Genomic DNA, 27,827 nt, shown 5'->3' with positions numbered 1-27,827 from the left:
TGGTGTTCTTGCTTGCTTACTTCTGCGCCACACTGGTCTTTACCAAGAAGAGTGAGACAAGCTGCCCAAACCCCCTTGGAAAGCCTCCCCCCCCTCCGAGGTCCTTCTGTCATTCCCGGGGAGCCTGCACAGTGACAGCAATGGCCAAGCAAGGAGGGGGGCCAGAGGCCAAGCATTCCAGCCACTGGTGGCCCTCAGCAAGAAGCACTCCCGAGGCCAAGGCATCGCAGACCAGCTTCTTCTGAATGGCCCTGCTTCTGCCCCTTTCTCTGTTACTCCAATTTCTATCTCAGCATTTGCTCCTGGAGAGCACCAGTTGGCACTTGTGTTGCCCCCAATCTTTCCTGGATACAAATGACCCCAGGGCTTCACCCAATGCTGACAGGGAGCTTGGAGGAGGCTCCCTGCCCTCCAAGGAAGAGAAGAGGGCAGACAGTGTCTGGCCCTGAAGGATCATGCCTTGGTGACACGTGCCTCTGTCTCAGTACTGACAAGACATCCTGCTTTCTGGGAGAAGCTGGAGACCTGGGCTTTGCATGTGCAGTCTCCCAATTTTTACAGGTTAGTCCTGAAATGTTGGTCCATTTCTACTCTAAATCCTGAGAGCCAAGCTCAGCATGGCTGCAGGCCAGGCCCCCCAATACAGACAGGCACAGATGGAGGGAGCAGAGCCACCTGGCAGAGCAATAAACCACTTCTCAAACCCTCAGCAAGTGGTCTCTGATGTCCCATGCTGGAGTCCAGTGGATCCGTGCCAGGCTCTGACCAGAGGGAAAGGTCACTGCAGGCAAGCTGGGTGACACCTGCTGTCCCAGAGAGGTGTCCAGCTTCATCCTGGCCTTGGACACCAACAGGCTCAAGATACCCTTCTGATTCCCTCCCAGGTGGGTCCCGCCAGCCCCTGCCACCTTGGGCTATGCTAGGTCATGTCCCCTGCCACCCTGGGCTATGCTGGGTCATGCCCCCCAGCTTTCAACGCACCATGCAGATCTCAGTCGCCACAAGGTAGCACAGTCTGTTGAACCATTTCACGTAAGCCTCCAGATTGTTGGTCTTGTCACTGAAACAAGGCTGGGAAAGACACAAGGACCACACTCAGCCTTGCTGTCAATAACTTTTGGAACATTAAGTCAGTTCATTGATCATTCTCATAGATCATCAGGAAAATGCTGGGACCTCAAAACCGTCCACAAATACCCATGATTTGATGTCTATCCTTCAGGTCTTTTTTCTATACATTCAAATATATAATTTCATTATATATATATGTAAGTACGTATGTAAATACATTCCCCCAACACAGCTGATTGTCACTATTCATGGATTTTATATTTGTGAATCTGTCCGCTTCCTCAAAATACATTTGTAACCCCAAATCATTACTCATGTCTCTTTCACTGTCATTCATGGTGCAGAGTGGCATGTCCCCCAGAGTCACCCAAAGTGCCTGTGTGTTCCCAGTTGAGGCTGAGCTAAGTGACAACGTGCCTTCTTATTTCAGCTTCTGTACCGTGAACAACTGTCTTTTTTTGGTGGTCTATTCAGTGTGATGGTGGGTTCCCTGCTTAAAGCGGCTCCAAGCACAGAGTGGTAGTTCCTAAGCACACAACAGCTGTGATGGGCCCTGAGGAGAAAAATGTGTTAGATAAGCCGTACCTACACATGAGTCATGGCACTGCTGGCTATGAGTTCAATGTCACTGGAAGAACAAGATATATTAAATAAGGTGTCTTTGAGCCAAAACACACGCAGTGCAAGGCTATGTAAGGACTGGCAGATGCAAGTGTGGTTGGGAGGCTTGCAAGGAACCTAAGTCTGTATTTCCCTTGGGAGCAGTGGTATTTGCTAATTCCATGTTCATGACATCATGGGATTATAATCAATTCCCATAAGTAATGACAGTCAACTCTATGTGTGTATCCTATCTGAATATAACCATGTATATATATCTCCATTTTTTCCTCAGGAAATGTTTCCTATGCCATAAAATAGCCTTTGGAAATATAATTTTTCAATTGATGTAGATATTTAACCGCATAAATGCATGAGAGTTTAAAAGTTTAAACCTAACTTAAGTATCCACATAGAAATTGCAAGCATGACCTTCAATAAGTAGAGAGGAAGATGGAACAGGGGATCCACTAATCTGAAAAAGTAAAGGAAGGAAGGGAAAGGACAGGGAAGGGGCAGGAAGACAAGCAAAGGCCTTGCACAGAAGGTGGTAAAACTTAATCCAGGTACGTTGGTGATTATAATTGCTGTAAATTTAAAACTCCAGCTACTTGCCATTTTCAAGTGGCTTGCCCCAAACCCAAAGATATATAGGTAAAAAAATTGAAATATATATATGATAAATATATGAGTATATGCATAGCTGTACAAATATTAGACAAAATAGATTTTAAGGGAAAAAAAGACTCTAAGGCAAAAGACATCAGAGGAGATTCAAGGGGAAACCACACAATGATAAAAGTTTTAATTAATCATGAATATGTCACAAATCTAACCTTGCTTGTGCCCAACAAAATAGCTTCAAAATATGGAGGCAAATAGTCAGAAAGGTTTAACTCCTTTAGAGGGAGAAATCAAATCTTATTGCCACAATGGAAGATTTTAACACAAAGTCAGCAATTCATAGATTATAGAGATTAAAAAAAGTATAAATATAAATTTGAGCAACACAATTTACAGAGTTGAATTAACAGACAACTACAGAAGCCTGCTTGCACTCAACACATGAATATGTGTATTCTTTACAAATAGTCAGAAATCTAAAAGCACATTTTAAAATAATCTATTAGTCAAAGATGAAATCATCATGGAAGTTAAAATGAGAATGTTGAAAAACAATTATGAGGGTGCAAATAAAAAACATACTTAGAAAGAAATGAATAGTCTTTCATACTTTTATTAGGATGGAAGAAAAGATGAAAACAGGCTGAGCATCCAACTTAAAAAATTAGAAAAAGAGTAACAGGGACACCTGGGTGGCTCAGTTGGTTAAGCCACTGCCTTCGGCTCAGGTCATGATCCTGGGCTCCTGGGATCCAGTCCCGCATTGGGCTCCTTGCTCAGCAGGGAGCCTGCTTCTCTCTCTGCCTCTGCCTGCCTCTCTCTCTCTCTCTGGCAAATAAATAAAAATCTTAAAAAAAAAAGAATAACAAAGAAAGAATCCAAAGAAAGCAGATGGAAGGAAATAATGAAGATGAGAGAAAAAAATGAAATCGTAAAGAAAGATGTAACATATAGAATCAACAAAGCCAGAAGCTCTTTATTTGAAAAGACTAATAAAGTTGATGAACCCTTAGCAAGACTGATGAAGAAACAGAGAGAAGTAAATACAAAGAATATCAGAGGCGAATATGAATGTGAAAAAAGTGAAAAGATAACTAGAGAGTATTGTGAATAACTTTGAGTCTACAAATGTGAAAACTTAAAGAGGACTGAGTCAAATTTATGGAAAAATATAAATTAAAAAGTAGAGTAAAGAAGAAACAGAAAGCCTAAATAGTCCTATGATTACTAAAACAAGGAAAATCTTGAATGAATACATAAAAATCTTCCCAAAAAGGAAATATCAGGCTCGGATGGTTCACTGGCAAATTCTCCCAAATAGTCCAGGAACAGGTAAGTCTTTCAAAGAGAGCAGCAAACAGGGAGAAAACAAAGACAAGAATAGGAACAGAAAGGAAAATGAAAAGTCAACCACATGATTTTAGTTGCAGAAATCCTAAACAAAACAAGAGCAGACAGCCTGAGGATGTACAAAAAAAGATAAGGATTGCAGCCCAGTTTTGTTTATCCCAGAAATGCAAGGTTGGCTCAACACTGAAAAAGGAGAAAACAACTAATACAGTAGTTCCCCCCTTCTCCGTGGCTTGTTGTTCATGGTTTCAACTACCTACCATCAACCACTGTCCAGAAGCGAGATTATCTAAGACTACATCACGGTGCCTATGTCATTCACCTCACTTCATCTCACCCCATAGGCATCTTACCATCTCACATCATCATAGGGAGAAGGGTGAGTACAGTGTAATAAGTTATTTTGAGAGAGAGAGAGAGAGAGAGAGAGGGAGGCCACATACACATAACTTTTATTAGAGTATACTGTTATAATTGTTCTATTTGATTATGAGTTATTCTTGTTAATTTCTTACCATGCCTGATTTATAAACCTTATCATAAGCATGTGTGTATAAGAAAAAGTGTAGTATGTACAGGGTTCATACCATCCATGATTTTGGGCATCCACTGGGGGCTTTGGAACATATACCCCACAGATAAGGCAGGGGACTACTGTATACGTAATTACTTAACGGTTTAAAAGAAAAGAGAACATAAGGTTAATAGACCCAGAAAAAGTAGTCAATAAAATGCAACAACGATTCATGATAAGAACTCCCATCAAAGTAGGACCAGGGGACTTCCTTGAGCTGATAAGGACATCTAGGAGAAAAAAAATCTCATAGCAAACATCATACTCTACTGTGACATGTGAAAAGCATTCTGTTTAAAATCAGAACAAAAGAAGAATGTCAGCTAGCAACACTTCCTTTTATCATTTTGCCAGAAGTACTAGTTAGCACAATAAGCAAGAAAAAGAAATCCTATTGGTCAGACTTAGCGGGGTTATTCTGTAATAACTAGTAATCTCAACATTTCAGAGATTTAAAAAATAGGGCCCATCTGTTATTCATGTCCACTCTTAATCAGTGGAGGATTTTTTTGTATGACTACCCTAGAAATAAAAAGAATAAGGATTGGAAAGGAAGGAACAAAACTGCCATTATTCCCAGATGATGTCATTGTCTATGTGAAAAACACCAAGGAATTGAGAAAAACTATTAGAATTAACAAGAATGCATAATATCGTCAGATACACAGTTGATACACAAAAGTTAATGCCATTCTTTAAACTACATAAGCAGTTCAGAAATAAGTACAATAAAAAATGCCATAAGTAATAGCAAAAATATGCATAAGGAACCCAGTGGGGAAAAAAATCTAACAATCTGTTTAATATTTTTACGGAGAAAGTTATAAAACATTAGAAAGGTATTATGGAGTAGATCTAAGTAAATGGCGGGACACACCATTTGTATGGGTCAGGGGAACTCGGTATAACGAAGAGGAAATTTCTTCCCAAACTGGTCTGTATTTCATCTAGTCTAACAAAATCCCAGTAGAGGATTTTTCACGGAATTTGGAAAAGGGTATAAAATTTCAAATGGAAAAACAAAGGGCCAAGAATGGCCAAGTCACTGCAAATGAGGAGGGTCTGTTGCACCAGATAGGGAGAAAAAAACCAGCACACAACCATAATCATGAAGACGATGTATACTGTCACAGAGATAGAAAAACTGACGAGGGGACAAAACAGACATCTCCACATGTAGATCAAACCTGACAGACGACAGGACGGAACTGCCAGGGAGGACAGGCAGGCAAGATGATACATTAAAAAGTAGTGCAGGAACACTTGCTGTTTGTGTGGAAAACCACAAACATGGATCTCGACCTCAAACCATAGCCACAAAGTGAATTTCAGATTTTTTTTTTTTTTCTGACAGAGAGAGAGGGATCTCAAGTAGGCAGTGAGGCAGGCAGAAGAGAGAGGGGGGAAGCAGGCTCCCTGCTGAGCAGAGAGCCCAATGTGGGACTCGGATTCCAGGATGCCTGAGATCATGACCTGAACCGAAGGCAGAGGCTTAACCCACTGAGCCACCCAGGTGCCCCCACAAAGTGAATTTCAAATTCAAGGCTTCAATGTGAAGGGCAACATATTAAAACTTCTGAAGAAAACACCATAGATTATCTTTATGATCTGGGTAGGGAGCAGGGAGGGATTTCCTAACTCCCCTCCCAATCCCCACCCCCAAAAAATAAAGGAAAAGATTAGTAAATTCGATTCGGTTAAAATTAAAAACACCTTCTCATCCAGACACAGAATAATGAGAATGAAAAGCGAAAGCAAAACAAAACAGGAAACAAAACAAACCCCGCTCCAGGACCCTGAGCTCATGACCTGAACCGGAGGCAGATACTTAACTGATTAAGCCACCCAGGCATCCTGGTTGGGTTTTTCTTGAAAATCAACCAAATGAAACTGTCACTTCAAGGAAGTAACTGATGGTATTTGTTGTCAGTGATAAAATTCAAAGTTTCAAGAGAGAATTGGGAACTTGTAAGACACGTATCCCTGTCTGTGACCTTGACACTTTCCCAATACCCACAGGCTCTTCTGGAAGGATGAGATCAGTAATATTAGTGGATATGATTTTAAAATATCGCATAATGAAATGTACCAATATTTGGAAGATCAGCCTGGTTCAGTGAATTCCTATGTATTCATATGAGTGTCATTTCCAAACGACCAAGATATGATGTTATTAAAATCATGCACGGGCAAAAGATCCATTCAAGATGCAAGATGGACCAATGGATTTTAATGTAACAGAGGACTCAAAGTCCACGGATACATTTTCAGATTCCAAATTGCAACTAATCTTTTAAAAAACTACCACCTGCTGAGTTTTAGCATAGTATCAAAGAAAACTATTCACTAATCTCAAAATGCTGTAAAAACACTCTCCCCGGGGCACCTGGGTGGCTCAGTGGGTTAAAGCCTCTGCCTTCAGCTCAGGTCATGATCCCAGGGTCCTGGGATCGAGCCCCACATTGGGCTCTCTGCTCGGCAGGGAGCCTGCTTTCTCCTCTCTCTCTCTGCCTGCCTCTCTGCCTACTGGTGATCTCTGTCTGTCAAGTAAATAAATAAAATCTTAAAAAAAAAAAACACTCTCCCCGTTTCCAACTACATATTTGTGAGAGGTTGGATTTTTCAACCCAGACAATATATGTCAAGAGATTGAAGGCACAGCAGGTAAGAGACTCCGGTTCTCTTTTTGTTGTGTTGGTCAATAAAGAGATTTGTACAAATACTGTAAAACAGTATCACTCTTCCCTGTAATTTTTTTTGTTTACTTTGGGAAATCTAGTTATTTCCATAAAATATTTTACTGAAGTGAACATGTGATAGGTTATTATTGCTATCTGGAATAAATCTTTTAAAAATTATCAGTTGCAATGGCTAATCTGATGAATATTGGTAGATGTGATCTACATAAGCAAAAGTTCTTTGGGGCCCTTTGTAATTTTTAGAAGTAATAAGGGGTCCTAAGACCAAGTCATTTGAGAACTGATGCCCTAGAAAAATATGCACCGATGGACAGGGAAACACGTAAGAATGTTCACAGCAGCAGTATCTATAATAGCAAGAGGCTGGAAACAACCATACACCTTCCTCTACTGTAGAGTGGGCGAAGAGAGGTCATGGACAATCTCTGATGCACTTCACGATAAAAAAATAATCCTTAGAGATGGCCAAAAACCAAACCCATAATCAAAACCGAACCTCAAAAACAACCTGCTGGGAGCAGCCAAGCCTCCTTCCCACTCCAACCCCCGTGCTCGTGTGGGGCTCCCAAGAGTACCCAGTGATTGTGTACACACACGTGTTGTACAAACAGGTATGACGCACCCTCCTTTTTTTGTTGTTACACAAATGGCCACATCCTCTTTGTCACTGCTCTTTGCTCTAGTTTTTATCTCTCTGTGATGGATCTGGGAGATCATTCTCTACTTCTAGCCACTCTTATTCTTTGTAATAGATCCAGAGCATTACGTGTGTGGACGTGTAATTTGTAATCGAGCCCCTGCGGATGATAAGCTGGGTTGCTTCCAACCTCTGGCCATGATTCCCACAGTACATCCCAAATACCTCTATGCATGCATCTTTGTGTACACGGGTGCATATATCCACACGATAAATTACGAGGCGTTGAAAGTTGAGGTCAAGGGTGTACATCTCAAGCACTGATACTATTGTCGAAGTGCCCCCCCAAAAGGGCAGGGCCAGTCCCCCCTCCAGCCGTGTATGTGAATGTGTCCTTCCCTACACACCTGCCGTGTTTTGTCCCCGCTTATTCAAGAGGTGAAAACGCATTCCTGAGTAGTTGCTCCTCTTTAATTACACCAGAAGGCAGAAGACAACGTTTCCAGTTCTGATTCGAAGTGCACCCGGTTGATAAGCACCAGGCACCCTAGTGGTTGGGTTCTGACAGAGGAGCGGCAAACTCAAAATCCCGCTTCTGGGCGCTGTCCACAGTTGGTGGCCCCAGGGGCTCCTGCATCCCTTAGACGCTCCCTCATATTTTTTCCTGGGAGGAGCGCACGAGCGCGCACTACCCCAGGTGGCCGCTGGAGGGCACCAGCGCCCGCCGGAACGCGCCAGGAGAGCTTGGGGTGCGCTCCATTCTCCTCCCAACCTGGGCCCTTGGCTCCCCCACCCGCGCCCTCCGCCCTCGCTGGGGTGGTGGGGCGGATGACCGGCTGGCTTCCCCGGACTCAGGGCTGCTGGGCTGGAGGGGCACGGGTGGAGTGGACGCAACCCCTCAAAGCCCATTGGCTCTGCCCCGGGCCCCTCGGAAGCTCGCCCAGCTGACACTCATGGAGTTCCCCAGAGAGGCCAGTGGGTTGGGGTCACTGGTGGAACAGCCTGTCCAAGGGCCTTATACCTTTGTGCTGGCCAAAGGGTCCTTGTTCACAAAAGCCTGGACAAACTCCTCAGGCCCGATGTGCCGTAGCCGTTCCTGCACCAGAAGGGAGAAGAGGAGTCGGGAAAGGGAGGAAGGTGTGGGAAGGGAGGTGCCCACCCAGGGCCTGGCATGGTACTTCTGCGGACTCCCTGCCTCTCAGCCCATCCAGGATGGTCTCTGGACAGCTTCCCTTCTGCCTAGGGCTCCACAACCCCATTCTGGGTTGTCACAGAGCTTGAAACCATCCCGAAGGAGGCACCCCTCTTTTCCCATGCCCAGGGGCTGCCGAAGCTCATGGGGGGGGGCAGAAGGCAAGGTCCCCATAGGGCGTGCTTGGGAGATTCGAGACCCAAGAAACCCGGCTCGAAACTGGGTAACTGAAACAACCTGCTCCCTCCAGGTGAGGTCTGGGTCAGACTCAAATCCTGGCTCTGTCCCTTCTACTGTGTGACTTCAGGCAAGTCTTTTTACCTCTCTGGGCCTTAGTTTCCTCATTGGTGCAAAGGGAATAATAATAGCACCTCCCTGGCGTAATGTGGGAAGACGAAATGAGACGGTGCGCGTTAAGTTCTGAATATTGTGCCGGAAACAGTAATGGAGCCATAAATGGTAGAGGTTTAAAAGAGAAGACCCATGACCCCACCTCCCCTCTCTCTGGGGCAGGCCCCTCAGCCTCTGCACCTTTAAGGAATCCAACATGTGGGAGGCCAGACTGGGGTCTGGACTCAGTATGTCTGCGAGTCCTACATGGGGAAACTGAGGCCTTGTTAGGGAAGGCACTCGCAGTGCGAAGCTCACACAGCAGGTGGTGGCAGAGCCAGTATTTGAACCCAGTTCCTCTGTCCAGGGCCCAGACTCTCAGGCAGGCCCAGGGTCCAAGCTGGGCAGGCCCAGCATATCCAACCCTCCTGCTGGAATGGTGAGAGACCATCCCAGAGCCAGGGCACCCTGGAGGTGCCTGGCTGGCCCCGCTGTGATAGGCTCAGGCCCCGGGGTTACACGGACACAAGGCGGGAGGCCAGGGATGGCTGGTCCTCAGTTGTTCCTGGCTCTCGGTCTGGCTAGAGGAGGGCCCAGGCCTGCTCACCAACTCCACATGGGTGAGCTGCTGGGCCAGAGTGTAGGGGTCACTGCAGACGCCGAGGAGCTCCCGGTGGATGGAGGCAGGTGGCTTGGTCCTGTAGGAGATGGGCTTGTCGGCACCCAGCAGGTCTTCCGGGCCCTGGCCCTGTGCAGCCAGCTTCTGGTGCAGAGCCTGTAGGAGCTGCTGCATCCTCTTTCGGTATGTCTGGAGAGGAGGTGGAAAGAGAGGAGTCCAGGCCCGAACACCCATCTCCTCATGTCTAGCCTCTGAGCCTGCTGGGTTGTGAGCTGTGGCTGGCTGTGCCCACCCCCGTGTCCGCCCTGAAGCAGGACCCAGCCCAGGGTGGCAGGGAAAGGCTATAGGATGACCAGTAGGAGCTCAGAGGAGCCCGTCGGGGAGGGCGACCAGGGTCTGGGGGCTGCCCCTGCTCTCTGGGCAGTGGGACAGGCTGGGGTACACACTGCCAGGGAGACAGAAGCAGGGAGAAAGGAGGGAGACGTGGAATGGGCTCTGCCCCAACCCTGCTCTGGGGACCCCCTCCACTCTCCCGACTCTGAGAGGCCTTCCTATCTGTGCCCCAGCAGCACTTGCCCAGGTCACCCGATGTGACTTCCCTATGGGGCCACTGTGGGAGATGACCAGGGCAGTTTACTGCCCCACTAGAGCGACAGCTCGGCGGGGTCAGGGAAGCCTGCGTGGTCCCCTCTCTGTGGGCAGAGCAGGGTCTGGCTCTGGGCCCCTGGCGGGCCTTTACTAACCACTTCTGCGAACAAAAGTGTCTCACCATGCAGCTCGGACAGATATATGCTTGCTTTGGGCTGTCCTGGATGGGATGCAGGGAAGAGAGGCTGTGCTCCCCCACCCTGCAGGAGGGGCACCCGCCTTCCATACCCAACAGGGAAATGGATTATTCCCCCTTCAGAAACCCCCATTTCTCGAGGAAGGCACCATTACGAAACTTGAGGCCCACCATTCCCAAGGGGTTGGTCACTAATCCACAGACAGAGCCCCCGAACTTGTCAGCTGGACCTCCCCCACCCAGAGGTTGATTCAGCTCCAACAAACTGAGGAACTGGCTTGGGAGCAGGGGCGGGTGTATCCGAACTCTAGCTCTTGCTCCCAGAGCCGCGGGGGCCAGGCCCACTGCTCAGCTGGATGGTAGGGGGTAAACTGAGGTCCAAGTCTTCCATCTACCGCCTGCGGAAGGAGCAGCCCCTCTCAGCTCTGCAGGTCCAACTCACAGGAGTTGGGTCCATCTTGTGAACCTTGACACCCGCACCACCTCCTCCCATCTCTCTCCTCACTCAGTCTCTCGGCAAAGCCTGGGGCCCTCTCTCTTCCGGTTCCTCCTGCCTCGGACTGTTGGCAGGCTCACCTGCACCATCCTTCCGTGCTGGAGATCTCCCCACCCCACCAGCGTCTGGGACCCCTCCCCTGCTGTCTGTCCCTTGGTCGTGGGTATGCTGGGTCATGTCCAGAGCATCATTCAGTGTCCGTGTGGACAACATTCATCTCTCATGTGCAGCTTCTTCTCAGCTCTCCAGAGCCACATGGCCAAGGGGCCACCTCGACCCAACGTGTGTAAGGGGCCATCTTGCTTCCCTTGCCCAGAGGTGCCTCCTCTGTCCGCACTGCTGTCTCAGTGACTGAAGCAACTGAAGCATTCGCATCCGGTGCTCAGGCCGGGACCATCCTCAAGCACCATCTCCCACACAGCCCTCCTGCCCATTACCGACCCTCCTGATTTTGCTTTCTGCAATCCGCATGCTTTGTCTCTGCTGCAGGCCCTCGGAGGGCCACCTGCATCCCTGTCGGGCTCCCTTCACTCCAGTCCACAGCCAGAGACGTCTGTTGAAAATGTACATCTAACCTCTGCATCCCCCTTCCTTTAAATACACCACTGCCTTTGCAAAGACAGAAGTCCCATGGGGTTCAGGGGTCCTGAGGTCAGCTCTGGCCACACTCAATGGCCTCCACATGGCCTCTGTCCCCCTTCTCAGTGCTCCAGATCCAGGCCACTCCTCCATCCCTCTAGCCCCTTCCCCTGGCTCTCACCCCAAGGGGTGACCCCAGGAGGGCCTGTGCAGCCCTCTCTCTCTTCTATGTTCTTCTCATGGTTGCGACCTCAAAGCACTGGGCTTTCTTCCCACCCTTGGCCAAGCCTTGATCAAATGATTGTGCATCTCCTCTCTCTGCTCTACCAGCCACATGCAGATTACACCAGGTCACCGTCTGCTCGTCTCCAGCATGAAGGACCTGGGAGGGGCTCACAGACACGATGTACCGACTGGATGAACATGGCCTTTCCCTGGTTCTAGCTGGCCTGCCTCACCGGTGTAGACCGTGGAGCCCTCCTGAAGTCAAGGGCACAGCGTGTCTGTGCCTAGAGTCTGACAGAACCACAGACTTACCCTATTTTAAAAATACACAGATGATTTCGGAAGACTTGTTTCTTCTAAACCAATAAATGCACTCCCCATGATGATCATTTTCTGCCCGCAAATTCCTTCAGAATCCACCCGGCAGTGTTGACCTCAAGCTCATCTGTTGGTTCTTTCCCGAATCTTCTGTACCCCATTCTGAATAGAGGGATGGTGTGTGCTGGTTCCTCTCTCATTTTCTCATGAGTCCTACATCCTTGTGGATAGAGGCTGAGAGATCTAGGTATGTCTGAGCAGACCCAGAGACTGAGCTCTGAGGATGGTGAGGCTGTCCCTTGTCCCTGTCAGGAATGCACGCTTCAGAGCACGGGGGACGCCAAGCACAGCAGAGCTCTACCTCTCTCAGCCTGGCAATGCCATCCAATTCCAGAGCCACCTGCCAGGGACGCAGAGCTGGGTTTCAAGTACAGGGGTCATCCAGGGTGAAGACTGTGGCTCCCCAGGTGCCTCCTGGCCATTCGTGGTTAGAACTCCTTTCTGGCTGGACAGTCAAGGTCCTCTGTCCTTTGAAGTTCTTGAAAATCCCACCTGAGCCAGCCCAGGGTGCCTTGCAAAGGGCTTAGCCGAACCGGCCCAGGCAGACACCACTTTGTTTTCTGTGTTAGCTTCCCAACCCCTGTGCCCTCAGGGGGGCTGCATGGGGACGCCTCTGAGGGCAGCAGGGTCAGCCCAGCAGATAGTCATGGAAATGGGAAAGCAAGGCATCCCCGGGGAAGGCCCATGGTATCATGGCCCTTTAGTGCAGCTGTGACCTTGGGGACTCCCCTAGCTTCCCCCCCTCAGCCTCGGCACTGGCCTCCCTGAGCCAACACTGCTGAGTCCAACCTATGGACAGCCCCTCCACGGCAGGTCCCCTGCCTAGCACGGGGTGGCCCCGAGCAGGTGTCCTCAATGCAGTGGCCGTGTTCAGTCATGGAGAAGGGCCTTCTCAGCTCCTCTCAGGCCTTTTGTTCCCAGATGCTGAGAGGTGGAGGGCCGTGCTGGGAGATCAAGAGGGTTCGGGATGGGGAGCAGCAGGTAAGGGGGCAGTGTCACCTTTCCCAGCCCTCTGATGGGGAAGCCCGCTTGCCCCTGGCCCTGTGCTGTTTCCACTCCTTCCCCGAGCCCCACCGTTATCTCACAGCCCTTCTCACCCTCCGTCTTTATGCAAAGTCAGTGAGGGCTCAGAGAGGTTAAGGAACCGGCCCAAGGATGTACTCTGAAAACACTCGTGCTCATTTTGCTGATTTGGGCGCGGCCCTTTGTATCATTCGATCCGGTCCCTGTGTGAGAAATCTTTTACAGGAAAATGATGAAATATTTTTGGAGCCAAAGATACAATGTTTAAAAATAATTTGGAGGGAGGGGGAAGTGTGGGAAGGGAGAGAAGAAGTGAATCTGGCAAAATGTTGATTAATTGTTGAGCCTGGGTGATGCACATGTGGGAGTACAGGGTTGTTCTTCTCTTTGTTTGTGTATGCTTGAAATGTTCCACAATAAGAACTCCGTACCCATTGAAGTAAAAGCCCTGTACACCTGAATTCTGGAAATAATTCGTTCCCCATCACAGCTCACATTGACCAAGTGCTGAGGTAAGAACACACGTGACTGCCGGGACTCTTCGCTACAAAGTTGTCTGATGGTGATGATTATCCTGTTTTGCTGAGGAGGAAACTGAGTCTCAGAGAGGGGAAGCGCCTTGCCCGAGGTTACACAGCTGTGGTTTCTGAGCTGGGGTCTGAGGGGGCTCAGGTGCTCTGACCTGGACCCCATGCTCTGAGTCTTACAGTGACCCCGCCTGATCAGACCGGTCACCAGCTCCTTTCCAGGCTGAGCCCTTGTGCTCTATGCCGGGAGGGGAGTAGCCCATGATCCACCTTCAGGTGGGGTCCATCCCACCTTCGGGGGGAACGGAGGCAGCACCCAGAGGGCATGCCCTTTGGAGTGGGTGCTTTCTGGGCAAGGACAACTTGGGGATCTCAAAGACACAAGGGAGCACCCCCATTTCGGCCCACACCGCCCAGCACACCTAACTGGATCCCAAGGTAAGGAATGAGAATGCCTCAGATGAATTACGTCTACTCCAAAAGCCCACACCTGGGGGATGGCAGCTCTCAACAGTCATTCCTAGGCCTCACTCATTTCTCATCCATGGGGCGGTGAGAAAAAACTTCCTAGCACGGCCCTGGTGGTAGGCCTGACAGCTTCTCAGGAGGTTGGCGAGGAGGCTCGGTTTCCCTCAGAAACCAGCCCAGGACTTACACTATCCCCACCATTGCAGTTGGAAGGACAGGAAATGGCTTTGCCAATGGCAGAGGCAGGCCTGACAAGGGGGGATGATTCTGTCTTGTCAGTGGTTCGGATCTCATTCTGCTGGAGACCTCCTGGGGAGAAGGTGCTGAAGCAGGAGACTGGACTCTTCTCCCCCTGAGAACCCAACTCCACTCCAGCCAACCATCCATGCGTCCACCCCTCTGCTATTGCCCATCTCCCCTTTCATAGAGCCCCCCACCTTCAGATCCATCCGTTCACCCACCCATTCATCCTTATTCATCCATCCAACCATCCATCCATTCTTCTATCTACTCATCTATCCATCCCTCCTTAGTCACCATCCATCCTTATTCATCCATCCACCTATCAATCCTTATTTACCCATCCTCTCAACCACCCACCCATATACCCACTCATCTATCCATCCATTCATCCACTCATCCATTCTTACACCCAACCACTCACCCGCCCATCCAACCATCCACATTCATCCATCCCCCTACCCACCCTCTAATCCTCCCGTATGTCCATTTACCCACCGCCCCACCTACCCATCAATCTTTCCACAAACACTCACACCAAAAATCCATCTGCCTATCAGAATACCTAACATCTATCATCCCCCCTCCACCCATCTGTCAAGGTAACCAACTCTCTATCTATCTGGTCAGCCAGCATCTCCCTCCCTGCTTCTACCCACCCCTCCTGATTCATGCAATCATAGAGCCTTCCTTCTCTGACCCCATTTCCTGCTGCATCCTAAGCCAAGAGTCAGGATCCCCAAGTGGATTAGGAGATGCAGAGGAGGAAGAAGAGGAGCAGGAAGAGATGACCCTCATCTCACCGAGCCCTCAGAGCGGCTAAGTCACTTGTCTGCCATGTGATGTGGCCCACAGGCAAGGTCTCCCTCTCCGCTTTATGGATCCCTGCTGCCATCCCGCCTTCACAGTTTTCCTTTGTTTCACAAGCACTGGGCTCTGCCATGTCCAGACCCACTTTGAGGCCCACGACTAGCTTACCAGCTTGCCACATTCGGCCTCCTCCCAGGGAAACTGATCTGCATTCCCCGCAATACTCTCTCCTAGGGGAAGCAGCATCAGTGCCGGCCACAGAATCATCCTGGAGATTCCGATAAACCTGTCCCTTCTAAGTGTACCAGGAGACCTCCCTCCCCTCTGTGGGGTCCGTCTCTGTATTCTGACCCTGGTCCTGAGAGGTGGGGATCTGTTCTCCTTTTACCTCGAAGCGCCTTCCCCAGAGTAATGCAGCCGGGAGAACGGGGCAGGGAGTGGAGTACCTGATGCCCAACCCACTGGCTGCCTTCCAAGTCACAAGGGCTCCCTTTACTTTGCAATGTGGTTTTAACTACAGTGGAGGGGAGGGGATGGCTGTTTCCTTTTCTGCCCTAACCAGGGCCCTCCAGGTCAGCCCGAGGGGTCACTGACCAAGGGCCCTGTTGCAAGAGCCCGAGTGGGTCCTTCCTTGGCCTGGCATCTGATGCCATGCATGAGCGCAGGGCAGGAGAGGGGTCAAGAGACCAGACCTGGAGCACAGGCCTGGTTTCCCTGCCTGGTTGGCAGGGCCTGACTTCCTGATGGGGCGGAAAGGGCTGATGTGAGAGGGGCTGCAGGTACACACAGGAGCCCTGAGGTTGGCCCCAGGAACAGACTCCGGTCCGGGGCCCAGGGGCGCAGACAGGGCGCACCCCTTGCACTAGGCTTGTCTACCTCGTCACAGGGGGCAATGCGGCCCATCACGTCCTTCAGGTGCCCGATGGTCGACTCCTCCTGGAAGTCCCGCGGGAACGTCTCCGTCCATTCGGCCAACAGCTGGAGCAGTTTGGGGCCAAACTTCCGGACCCGGGCCTGCAAGGGAAGCCACTGCGCGTCCACACCCGGTGAAGGGTGCCTAGAGGCGCCGCCTCATCAGCCCCTGCGTCAGCCACGCACTCCGCACACGCCCCGCTGGGGTTGGGCTATCCCGGCAGCGCCCCTGGTGGCCAAAGGTGGTATGCCTGGTGCCTTCTCTGTGTCAGGTCAAAGGGAAGCCACCCAGGGATGGGGGCTTGACCACAGGGGAACAAAGGGAGACAGACGCACATTTGGGGCAGGGCCCTCTGTTGTTTTTGCCTGCTGGGCATCCCGTCTCCCTCTCTGTGGTGATAACATCTCAGTTTGCTTTGGGGGTTTTCGTCCCCCTCATTCCAAGCCCTTGGGGTTCAGGGGTCAGCTTACTGCGCCTCAGCCCCCCTGGCAGGGGTCCAGATCGGTGCTGGCCAACAAGAACATGGTACACCCCCCATCTTGCACAGTGACTGGCTCACGGATGGGCATGTTGCCCAAGCTAAACCACTGAGCTCGGGACTTTCCTTGGGACCTATTTAGAACATGGCTTGCTGTTTCCACTGGAATTGGGAAGAGTAGATAGCCTGGAGTGGCAGAGGCCACCTGTCACTGGTCAGGGAGAACCTGCCGGAGTGAGGGTGAGGCTGGTCTCGAGGAAAACGGAGCAGAGGGTTGGAGGGAGAAAGACCCTATTTCCATGGGGCTCGTTTGAGCCTCTGGAGCCAGTGGTACTTGGTGACTTTGCAGTTCTGAGAGCCAAGGAAAGTCCCTTTGTCTTAGGCCAGTTGTAGTTGGGCTTCTATTTCTGTAACAATGGGGCCCGATGGACATACCTGTAAAGAGTCACAGCCCACGGAATCTTGCCGGGACAGAGGAAGGCTAGGCTATCAGCGCACCTCACAGAGGAAGGGATGGTGGAATGGAGTTTGCTGAGAGCAGATAGATGGTGCAGAGCCATCCCAGATGGCAAGGGTCCTACTGATGCGGCTCTGGGGTCCCGGGTGCCATGAGCTCAGGGGCTCCCACAGGGCAGTAGAAATAGCACCCAGTTAGAGGTTCCAACTCCGTCCCTTCTAGCTCTGAGCCCCAGACAAGTCAGAAACCCCTGCGGGCTCCTGCCCAGGAGAATGGGGACCATTACTGCCACTCTAAGAGGTAGATGCATAAGGACGTGTCAGGGGAGTATCTGTACACAAGAGGGCCCCTGTCCTGCCCCTCACCTTGTCCAGCACCGGCTGGTCCAGCTGCTGCTGCTCAATACACAGGTGGCAAACCCGGGCCAGGAGCTCCCGGGGCTCGATGAAGAGGCGGGAGCTTAGAAGGAAGGTGAAGATGTAGGCTTTCTGAAAGGGACACAGAGAAAGGCAACATGTGCTCACAAGGACATGGCAGGGCTGTGCCCTCTGGTCCAAGACCAGCCCCAGCCCTAGCGTCTCCCCCATGCGTGGTAGAAGGGAGCCCGCTCTGATGGCCCTCCTCCCCGTTGGATGGGTAACCCACCTCGGGGTAGTAGTCGGTTGTGGGCACCAGGTGCTGGATCAGAGTGTCCAGGGAGGCTGACGAGGGAGCCCCATCCAGGAGGGGCTGCCCGATCTGCTCGCCATCTGTGGGGTCAGTGGGGGGTGGGCCAAGGCTGCCAGGGGTGACCATGTCGGAGGTGCTCAGGGTCCGGGGCATGCCTGTCTGCAGTAAAAGGAGTAGTTAGACACACCCGGACTGGGGCCCCGCTGGTCCTCTGGGCTCCTGGCTGGGTGGATTCTGCCTCCTCCAGGAGCTTTGGTGCCCATCCAAGCCTAGTGACAAATCACTTCGGGGGGGGAGGGCTGGGGATTCCTACCCCCAGCAGGGCATCCCTCAGCAACCAACCCTCCTCCACTCTTGGTCCAAGCCACTTAGGGACTGACTCTTTCTGCTCCTACCCCTAGGGAAGGTTGTTTTGGGCATGGCTTAGACAATTCACAGATTGTCCCTGCCCATGGCCACATAGACGATTAGTTCAAGGGTGGGCCTGGTCCAAGCTGGAGGGCTCAGGCTTGATCCCAGAACATCTGCGGCTCTCCGACGCTCTCTCCCTTGCTGGGGTCCCTGAGCCGGGCTCAATCTCTGCTGCACCCCAGGGTCCGGCCCCCACCTGGAATATACAGAGTGGGTGCTCGGTCAAGGTACGGGTGTTCAAGTGACTCAGCAGGGCAGGTGACCACAGAGGAGCCCGAGATGACACCGCTGCGTAGGGTGATGGGGCCAAGGGGCAGGCCTTCCAGTGGGAAAAGCCCTGGGGGCCTGGCCCCGCAGGCTTATGCCTCATCTCAGCCCGTAGCCCTCCCATCCTTCAGATGAGGTAGAGGAAGGCTCAAGGAGAAAGGTGGGTGCCCAGCTCGCGTTCTGAGTACCTGGCCAAGCTGGGTCTTGAGGACAGATGTGTCTGAGGACAGGTCCCGTTTGTGTTTGAGGACAGGCCCCGTTCCTGTCTACCAGCCCAGCTGGGCCCTAATGTTGGTGTCCACAAAGCACAGACTCCAGGGCACATGGGCAGACTCCGGAAGTGTGACCAGCGGTGCCCAGGGCCTAAGGAGAGAAGCATGTGCTGGCTGGCGATGGGGGTCAACTCGGCCCCTCCTGGGACAAGCTAGCCCTCCCACACATTGTGTTTGGCCCGTGGGCACCAGCCCCGGGTGCCGACTCTCCTTCCTAGCTCAGATCCTGGCTCCGGACCCAAGTCCCTTCCCCTGGTGCCTCCATCTGTTGGGTCTGCCTCCTGGCATCCATTTCCTTTCCTCGCAGCCAGAACACCAAGCTTTGCAGGTGTTCCCCCAATAACCACGCCTTCCGATGAATACTAACCTAGGTGCTGAGATGTCAGGAAGGCTCCGCCCACACTTGGTCAAGGGGTGGGCACTAGGCCAGGCCGGGCCAATCAGACGCTGCCATCCTGAAATACGTAGCTGAAGGGGGCATGGTCCAAAGAGGCAGGCCTGGGAGGGCTTGGCTTCTGAGTCACAGCTGCCCACCACTCCAGGCATAAGCTTCTGCCTCAGTTTCCCTGCTCCCACTGACCACCCTCCACCCCTGAGGCACACCAGTCAGTCTCCTTGCGTTTGGGTCTCCAGGCCCAGCATCTGGAGGTCTTGGGGCTCCCGCCACAGTTAGCCATAACGAGGGGGCAAGTCTGCATTGCATCTGCGTTGGAGGCATGTGCCACCCCCAACCCAGGGGATGCCGCCCTGCAGGAGGGCACCCTTCCTTCTGGGGATTCGTGCTGTCAGACCCAGAGCCCACCTGCTGTCGGAGTCTAGTACTGGACAACTTTTTGGGACTATATAGCCTAAGCCTAACTCCTGTATGGGACACAGGGGGAAATGTCTGCAGGGACAAGTGTCGGACCAGGTGGAATTACAGGGAAGGTACAGACCTAGAGGATAACCTTTCTCTCATTCCCCAACGTTTGACAGAGAGGTGTGTACCCCAAATATCTAACTTTCCTCTTTACTGGACAACACAAAGACACCCAGCAAGAGGCTGGCAAGAGCCCCGTGGTTCCCCCAGGGTGAGGTCCATCAGAGAGAGGCCAGAGCTGTGGCTACAAAACAGCATAGCTCCACTGGACTCCTGGGGGTGCTGACCACATGCTCAGACCTTCCACATTTAAGGAATGCCAGGATTCCTGACTTGTATGCTTGGTATCCTGATTTTATTTTAATTATTTTATTTTTCTTAGAGGGGGGAGCAGAGGGAGATGGAGAGAGAGAATCTCAAGCAGGCTCCATGTGCAGGAGCCCGATGTGGGGCTCAATCTCACAACCCCGAAGTCGTGGCCTGAGCCGAAATCAAGAGTCCGATGTTCAACTGATGGAGCCACCCAGGTGCCCCAAGGACCCTGATTTTATTTATTTATTTTAATATTTTATTTATTTATTTGACAGAGAGAGATCACAAGTAGGCAGAGAGGCAGGCAGAGAGAGAGGGGGAAGCAGGCTCCCTGCTGAGCAGAAAGGCCGATGTGGGGCTTGATCCCAGGACCCTGAGACCAGGACCTGAGCCGAAGGCAGAGGCTGAACCCACTGAGCCACCCAGGCACCCCCCTGATTTTAAAGATGGCAGTTCAACTTAATAAAAAGAAAAAAAGCCACCATGGGGGCCACAGCACAGGACAAGAGCATATTTAGAAACAACATCTCTAGCTCCCAGGTGGCCAGTCTCCAACCCCTGCTCTGCTGTCATAGTCCCCGGTAGTGCTGGTTGGCATTCTAAAAACCTGCAAAGAACAGAAAGCCATATAGAACCTATGGAAGAAAAGCACCTGGCTGGTCAGCAAAGCATGTCCTGGGTGCTGGAGAGGGGATGGGCTCCCGGGCATCTGTGCCCAGGTGGGTGCTGGACCAGGCCTGGCTGAAGGGAGAGAGTCAGAGGATGACCCTTTGTTGTGTGAAGAGTCTCCTGGGCTTTTCAAATGCCTTCACGTGCTGAGAATGGGAAGAAGAACCCCTCCTCTTCTGTTTCTGGAGAGGAGCCCCGAGATTAAGTGCACAAAGCACCCAGCACAGTGCCTGCCATGGAGAAGAAGGGGCCACCAAGACCACTGAGCCCTCCCCAAGGGCCTATTCTATCATCAGGGTCTGGAACCATGACACACGTCATCATTCCAACTGCTAATGGTGCTCTGGGCCAAAAAGACGTGTCCCCTGGGGTCCCTCGATTTACCCTGGTTTGCAAGCTGGCTGTGGCCTGGACGGCTCTCTTCCGTGAACTTCCAGGCCCGGGGTGGGAGCTCCGAGAGCAGCTATCACTGGCTGCCGAGTTAGCCTTGCAGACTAACGTAAGCCCACAACGCCCAGTCGGAGCCTTCCGCCCTTGCCTGAGTAGGTAGCAGAATTTTACACATTTATACATTCTCATCCCATCATCCCTCCCCCATTACCTCCTTTTTAAAAATTCTGGGAAATGATGCTTAATGTGAAATTTACCATTGTAACCGTTTCAAGGGTATACTTTGAGTGGCACCAAGCACGCTCCCCTGGTTGTGCAAATGTCACCACTCCCCATCTCCAGAAACTTTTCATCTTCTCCCACATCCATTCAGCAATCACACCTCGTCCTCCCCTCCCCTCACCCTGGCAAGCCCGTTCCACTTCCTGTCTCTAGGAATGTGACTGTTCTAGGCACCTGTATGAGCAGAACCATAGGATGTGTGTCCTTTTGTGACTGGCTTATTTCACTTCACATCATACTTCAAGGTTCACATATGCTGTAGCATGGGTCAGAATGTCCTTCCCCTCCTTTTTTTTTTTTTTTCAAAGACTGCATCATATAGCCCATACATACATATATATATGGACAAACTCACATAACCCCATGTTTTCTCTATCCCTTCATCTGCCAGTGGGAATTTGAGTAGTTTCAGCCTTTGTCATACCCTTGTCCACACGAGCTGTGCTCTCACTACTTCTCACTCCAACTGGCAATGGAAAAGGGTTCCAATTGCTCTATATCCTTGCAAATGCCATTTTGTTTTTTGTTTCTCATTTCTTTCTTTTTTTTTTTTTGTATTTTTGATAGCAGCCATCCATCAGGGTGTGAGGGGACATCGCATCATGAACCTTGATTCTGATTTTGTATTTTGCTCATGACTGGGGTTGGCGGGCATCTTCTTGTGTTCTTTGGCCACTTGTATATATAACCTTCAGAGAAATGTCTTTGCAAACCCTTGGTTCACTGTTGAACTGACCGAGATCATGAAGCTTTGTTGTCCTCCAGAAATTTTATAGTGTGTGGTCTTACTTTTAGGTCTTTAATCTGTTTCAGTTGAATTTTTGTGTATGCGGTGTTAGGTAAGGGTCCAACTTGGCTATCTTACCTGTGGATCTCCAGTTTTCCTGGCACCATTTGTTGAAAAGATTGTCCTTTTTCCACTGAATGGTCTTGGCACTCTTGTTGAAAAATCATTTGACTCAATACACAGGGATTTGTTTCTGGGCTCTCTATTCCATTCCATTGGCCCATACCCCTGTCTTTATGCCAGGACCACACTGTTTTGATTACCGTAGCTCTGTCATAAACCAGGAAGTGCAGTCCCCCCAACTTTGTTCTTTTCCAAGATTGCTGTGGCTGTTCAGGGTCCTTTTGAAATGCCGTATGAATTTCAGGATAGATGCTTCTATTTCTGCAAAAAAAACCATTGGAATTTTGATAGAGAGTGCATGAAATTTGTAGATTGCTTTGGATAATATTGACATCTTAACAATATCAAGCCTTCCAACCCACGAATACAGGGTGTCTTTCCATTTATTTGCGTCTTCTCTCATTTCTCATTGCTCTCATTTCCATGTTTTATACTTTTCACCATGCAAGTCTTTCATTTCCTGGGCTGAGTTGATTCCTAACTACAAGCTCCTAAGTCTATTCTTTGTGATTCTTTTGTAAGGGAGATTGCTTTCTTAATTTCCTTTTTTGATTGTTCATTGTTAGTGTGCAGAAACACAACTGTTTTTCACGGTGTTGATTTTGTATCCTGCTATTTTGCTGAATGAATGTTAATTAGTTCAATAGGGATGGGTGTGTATGTGTGTGTGTTTGTGTGTGTGTGTGATAGTGTTTGCATGTAAGGTTTTCTACATGTAAGATCATATCATGTGCAAAGAACTAGTTTTACTCCCACCTTTATGATTTGAGTGGCTTTATCTATTTATTTTTGTGCTGGCTAGAACTTCTTGTACTTTGTTGGATAGCAGTGACAAAAGTGGACATCCTTGTGTTGTTACCGAGCTTAGTGGAAAAGCCTTTTGTCACCAAGGATGATGTTATTTGAGAGTGTCTTGATTTCTCCCTCATTCTTGAAGTACAGTTTTGCTGCATATAGGGTTCTTGGTTGACAATTTTTTACTTTGACACTTTTGATTATATTAACCCATTGCCTTCCAACCTCAAGGTTTCTGATAAGAAATCTGCTGATAATATTATTGAGGATTTCTTGCATGAGACAAGTCACTTTTGCTGCTTTCAAGTTTCTGTCTTTTAACAGTTTGATTATAATATGTTTCAGTGTGGGTTTCCTTGAGTTTATCCTACTTGCAATTTGTTGACCTTTTTGTATGTTTGTATTCATGTCTTTTATCAACTTTGAGAAGTTTTCAGCTATTATTTCTTCAAATAACCTCTCTACCCCTTCTCTCTGTTCTCTTTCTGGGACTCTCACAACATGTATGTTGGTCTGCTTAATGGTGTCTCACACATCCCTTACGTTCTGCTATTTTTTTTTTCAACCATTTCCCCCCTGTCCCTCAGAATCATTCATTTCAATTGTCTTATCTTCAAGTTCACTGATCTTTCTGTCTGCTCAAATCGGCTTTTGGAAACTTCTAGTGAATTTCTCCTTTCAGGTATTGTATTTTTCTGCTCTAAAAATTTCTTTTGGGTTCTTTTTAAATGTTTTTTTAAAAATCTCTTTATTGATATTTCTATTTTGCTCATAGTTTTCTTGACTATCCACCTTTAACTTTAGCTCTCTGAATGAGACAGTTGTCTTAAAGTCTTTGCCGAATCAGTTCATCATCTCTTTCTTAGGGATGGCTTCTCTGATTAATTTCCCCCACCCCCTTTACAGTCCATTCCTTTCTCTTTCTTTGCAGATCTTGTGATCTGTTGTTGCTTTTGTTGAAAATGGAATGTTTTGAATCTTATAATGTGGTGACTCTAGAAATCAGATTTCTGCAGGTCTTTTCTTTTCTTTTCCTTTCCTTTTCTTTCTTTCTTTCCAATTGTTGTAGGGTGCTTCTATGCCAGGATCAGACTGAGGTATAAATTTAAGGTCCTTTGAGTCTTCTCTGAGCCTATACCTTTCTCTGGGCATGCGTAGTAACTTTCTAACTTCCTTTGTATACGTGGTTGCTTTTGAATATCCTAATCCTTAAATGTCTTGCCCCCAAAAGAGGAAAAAGGGAAGAATGAAGGGGTGTGTGTGGGGCGGGTAGTAATAGGCTTTGACTTCTTAAATCCCCTGGAATCCTCTTTAGCCAGTATAGACTGCAACAATGGTGGCCTGCCTCTCTATCTGCACCTCTGTGACCAGAAACAGCAACAAGCAATCAGAACACACATTCCTCAGTATTTGCAGGACGAGGTGCTTATTGCCCACTGTGGCTCCCACAGCTGTGGGTAAACTATTCCAGGAACATGTGCATGGCTGCTGCCTAGAGGCTGGGGGCGGAAGACGGGTAGCTGCTACTGTGTTAAGAACTTAAACTGACCAGGACACCTGGGTGGCTCAGTTGGTTAAGCAGCTGCCTTCGGCTCAGGTCATGATCCCAGCGTCCTGGGATCGAGTCCGATATCGGGCTCCTTGCTTCGCAGGGAGCCTGCTTCTCCCTCTGACTCTGCCTGCCACTCTGTCTGCCTGTGTTTGCTCTCTCTCCCTGACAAATAAATAAATAAAATCTTAAAAAAGAAAGAAAGAAAGAAAGAAAAAAAGAAAGAAAGAAAGACTTAAACTGACCAAAATGAACTGAAACTTTCCAAGCCTTCCTTTGAAGCTGAAAGTCTTTGAATAGGCTCAGAGTTCTAAGATAGTTACATCAGGTGGACTCTGCCAGTTCAGCCGTCTAGCTGGTGGTGGAGTCTTGGTGCTTCCTGCTTCACTGTCTTTGCTGATACCCTCCTCTTCCCATTGTATCTTTAACTTAACACTGCTATTGGATTTTTAGATCTCATTAGTTCTGACAGTCTTGTTTTTCCAGAAGACAATTTAGTCTACAATTAATAGTGATTTAATCTCTTCCTTTCTGGTGGTTAAACCTCACAGATTTTTCTTGTCATAATGCATTGGACAGAACTTTCCAGGACAAACAAAGAGTATAATGCTGGTGAGAATAAGCATCTTACATTGTTTCATCTTTCTATCAGGGTCAGGTGTGCTGTGGGGGTTGAGCCAAGAGCCCTTCTAGGGTGATGTTTCTAGTCCCACTGCAGTGTTTTGGGAGGAGTTGGAGTCATACAGCTCCTAGGTCTATGTGTGTGTGTGTCCTGAAAACCCCAGGTCTTTTCCTTTCCCCATCATGAGAATAAGTGCCTATTCTAGTCCTACTGGTTCTCCTCAGAGCCCATGTTTCAGCCTTGTCCAGTTTTGCTTTTATCTGGGAAATCTCTGCAGAGCTTGCAGAAGCTCTGAGAAGAAGCCTGAATTACAGGTTTCCTTGCAGGGTCTGCACCAGACTTGCTCCCTAGGTAGGGGGCAGGAGCATCAGCCACATTGGGGCATCATTAAAAGAGCCAAATAGGAATCTTTGCTTGAGACTGCTTCCTCAGGAACAGGGACAATCCCTATACCCTTGGGGGGTGGTGGGAGCTGAACTCAGGGAAGAGTCTTGGATGAAATGCCTGTGCCACCTGACCCAGGAAGTTTCCATGCCCCTGAGGTTTCAGCTCAAGAGCAAACATGTGTCTTGCTTTATGTGTGTTTTGTTCTCACATGTCACTGAATCCTTAACACAACCATATGGGAATGATTGCCCACTCCACAAATGAGAAAGCCTGCACCCTAAAAGGTAAAGTGGTGTGTGCAAGTTTGCAGCTGGTGATTGGTACCCCAGATACTTGGGCTCCTGACACTAGGCCCAGCTCCTGGCCCTGGTCCTGGCCCTGGCCCTGGGAGGGAAAACTGGCAAAGGCTGAGTGGGAGATATGGATGTGGACTGGAGATCCAGCCAGGGACCTGGGCTCAGGAACCAGGAGCTTGGCGAGGGCAACCTGAATACCAGGAACCCCGACATGGCCTGGCTTTCAGGAGGCAGGGAGCCCACTGAGCAACCCCTAATGGACTCAGCTGAGAAGGGAACCTTAGCCTATAGGCATGGTCTTCTCGACTCTCCCAGGCCACCCTGGGTAGGGCCCTAGACCATGCCAACTTTTGCTCTGCTGCTCTGAGCAGTGACAGCACCTTGTCCAGGGCCCCAAAATGCTGTGGTCCTCCACTTCTCCCTCCTTGACAAAGCCTGGGGCTGAAACAGTCCTCTCATTCCAATTCAGGTCCTGTGAAGGGCTCCTCTCTGTTCCCTAGTGTCTGAAATGATGCTCCCAAGGCACTTGGGCCTCCCCCAGGCCTGAGCCCAGGGGTTCTGCTTGCCTGGGCTGGGAATACACCTGGCCTTTCCTTTAGGAGGCCACCTGACAGACTTGGCCTGATGGAGAGAGGGGAGGACTGGCTGGCCTGAGTTATTTTTATGTGCCATATGGCCCTCAGCTCCTGCTGACAGAGCCTGCTGCTTTTAGATCTCAGGAAGCTCCAGTTTCTGAGAGCTCAGGGCCCAGCTCACAGCCAGTCTGCCAAGTGCAGGTTGATGGCACCAAGACCCACCCCAGCCCGGTAACTGAAAATAGGGCTCTTCAAAGAGGGAAATGTCGGGCTCCCTTCTGCTCCATAACCCGTATGGTCACTCACTCTTAGTCTCCACCCTTAATTATTCCCTGAGGACACGCTTCTCTAAGGAGAGGCGTTGGGCTGAAGGATGCCAGTCTTTTCAAGGAATCAAAATATATCACCCAGTTGCTCCTCTGAACCATAGGGAAGGGATTTTGTTTTAGGCTCCCAACCATCATGCTTCCCGACTTCCTGGAACCCCTTCTCCCCACTGGCTGGAACCCTGATTAGAGTGGGGGTGGGGGCTAACTGGGTCCTGGCCAGTGACAGTGAAGCACCCCATCCTCCTGCCCCTGACCAGGGACCCACATTATCCAATCAGAATAAATCCCGACCCTTGTTGGGAGATCACCTCAGAGAAACGTTCCCTTGATACTGTTTCCTCTCTACACTTTTAGAAGAATTAAAGACAAAAAAGTCTATAAACACATCTACAATTTAAATAATAATAATTTATTATTATTATAACTAAATGAGCATCTGTGAACTGATACCCAGGCTAACAAAAAAAGTATTATCAGTACCTTAAAAGCACTCTCAGGACCTTATACACTTTCCCAAATCAAGCTGACTTCTCAACCCTCAGCTCTATGTGATGATCATCATTTTGTGCTAATTATCTCCTTGCTTTTCATTATAGTTCCACCTGTGTATCTATCCCAGATAATACACCACCTAGTCTTGAAAAATAGAGGGCAGACACACTGGACAGAGGGTCCAGGAGGAGGTGAGAAGAACAGTCTCTGGGTCAGGTCGTGGTCTGACTTCCCCTTCCCTGGGAGGTGACAAGGACCTTTGGGGGAAGTTGCAAGCAAGGTCATGAGTGAGGCTTGGGCAATACAGGGCTCTTCACGCTGAGGCACTTAGCAAGACTGAGGTGTGGACCGGGCACCAGACATGCGGCAGAAGTATGGCCAGAGGGAAGGGTCTGCCTCCCGCTCTCAGAGAAAAGCTGAGAACTTCTGTGAGGGACACGCATGTGCTCAGCAGAGCATTAGGGGAGAGACCCTTAGGAGCACATGGTCAAGACAGCACATGGTCAAGTCCTCATGAGAATCTGGGCCAAGCCTTCCTGGGCATTCTGTCCTTGGTTTAAGAAGATGGCCTGATGGAAGTGGTGGGGTCTTTGTGATGCCCGGCTGTCTCTGGGGTCACACCACTGTGGGATGGCTCAGCTCTCTCCACATCTGTTGAAGAGCTCCA

The 27,827-nt window shown here is 49.8% G+C and overlaps 1 protein-coding gene across 9 annotated transcripts in view; it reads right to left on the bottom strand.

Annotated features, from left to right (window-relative positions):
- Positions 1–27,827, bottom strand: part of RASGEF1C (RasGEF domain family member 1C) — a 67,466-nt gene that overhangs the window by 14,132 nt on the left and 25,507 nt on the right. The window contains exons 1-8 of one of the 9 annotated variants that reach the window (XM_044239765.1): positions 22,071–22,124; positions 18,610–18,784; positions 17,720–17,902; positions 17,440–17,562; positions 16,103–16,240; positions 9,685–9,885; positions 8,577–8,651; positions 982–1,071 (exon numbers count right to left, since the gene is read on the bottom strand). In XM_044239765.1, the coding sequence (XP_044095700.1) occupies positions 982–1,071; positions 8,577–8,651; positions 9,685–9,885; positions 16,103–16,240; positions 17,440–17,562; positions 17,720–17,896 (804 nt within the window). In that variant the 5' untranslated portion in view covers positions 17,897–17,902; positions 18,610–18,784; positions 22,071–22,124. Of the gene's footprint in view, positions 1–981; positions 1,072–8,576; positions 8,652–9,684; positions 9,886–16,102; positions 16,241–17,439; positions 17,563–17,719; positions 17,903–18,609; positions 18,785–20,917; positions 21,072–21,560; positions 21,595–21,629; positions 22,024–22,070; positions 22,377–27,827 lie in introns of those variants that run through there. The other 8 variants (XM_044239731.1, XM_044239750.1, XM_044239741.1 and 5 more) reach the window with 8 other exon arrangements.

The sequence above is a fragment of the Neovison vison genome, chromosome 1 (genome assembly GCF_020171115.1).
Source record: "Neovison vison isolate M4711 chromosome 1, ASM_NN_V1, whole genome shotgun sequence".
NCBI classification, from domain to species: domain Eukaryota; kingdom Metazoa; phylum Chordata; class Mammalia; order Carnivora; family Mustelidae; genus Neogale; species Neogale vison.
This window is presented reverse-complemented; position numbering and strand designations above follow the sequence as displayed.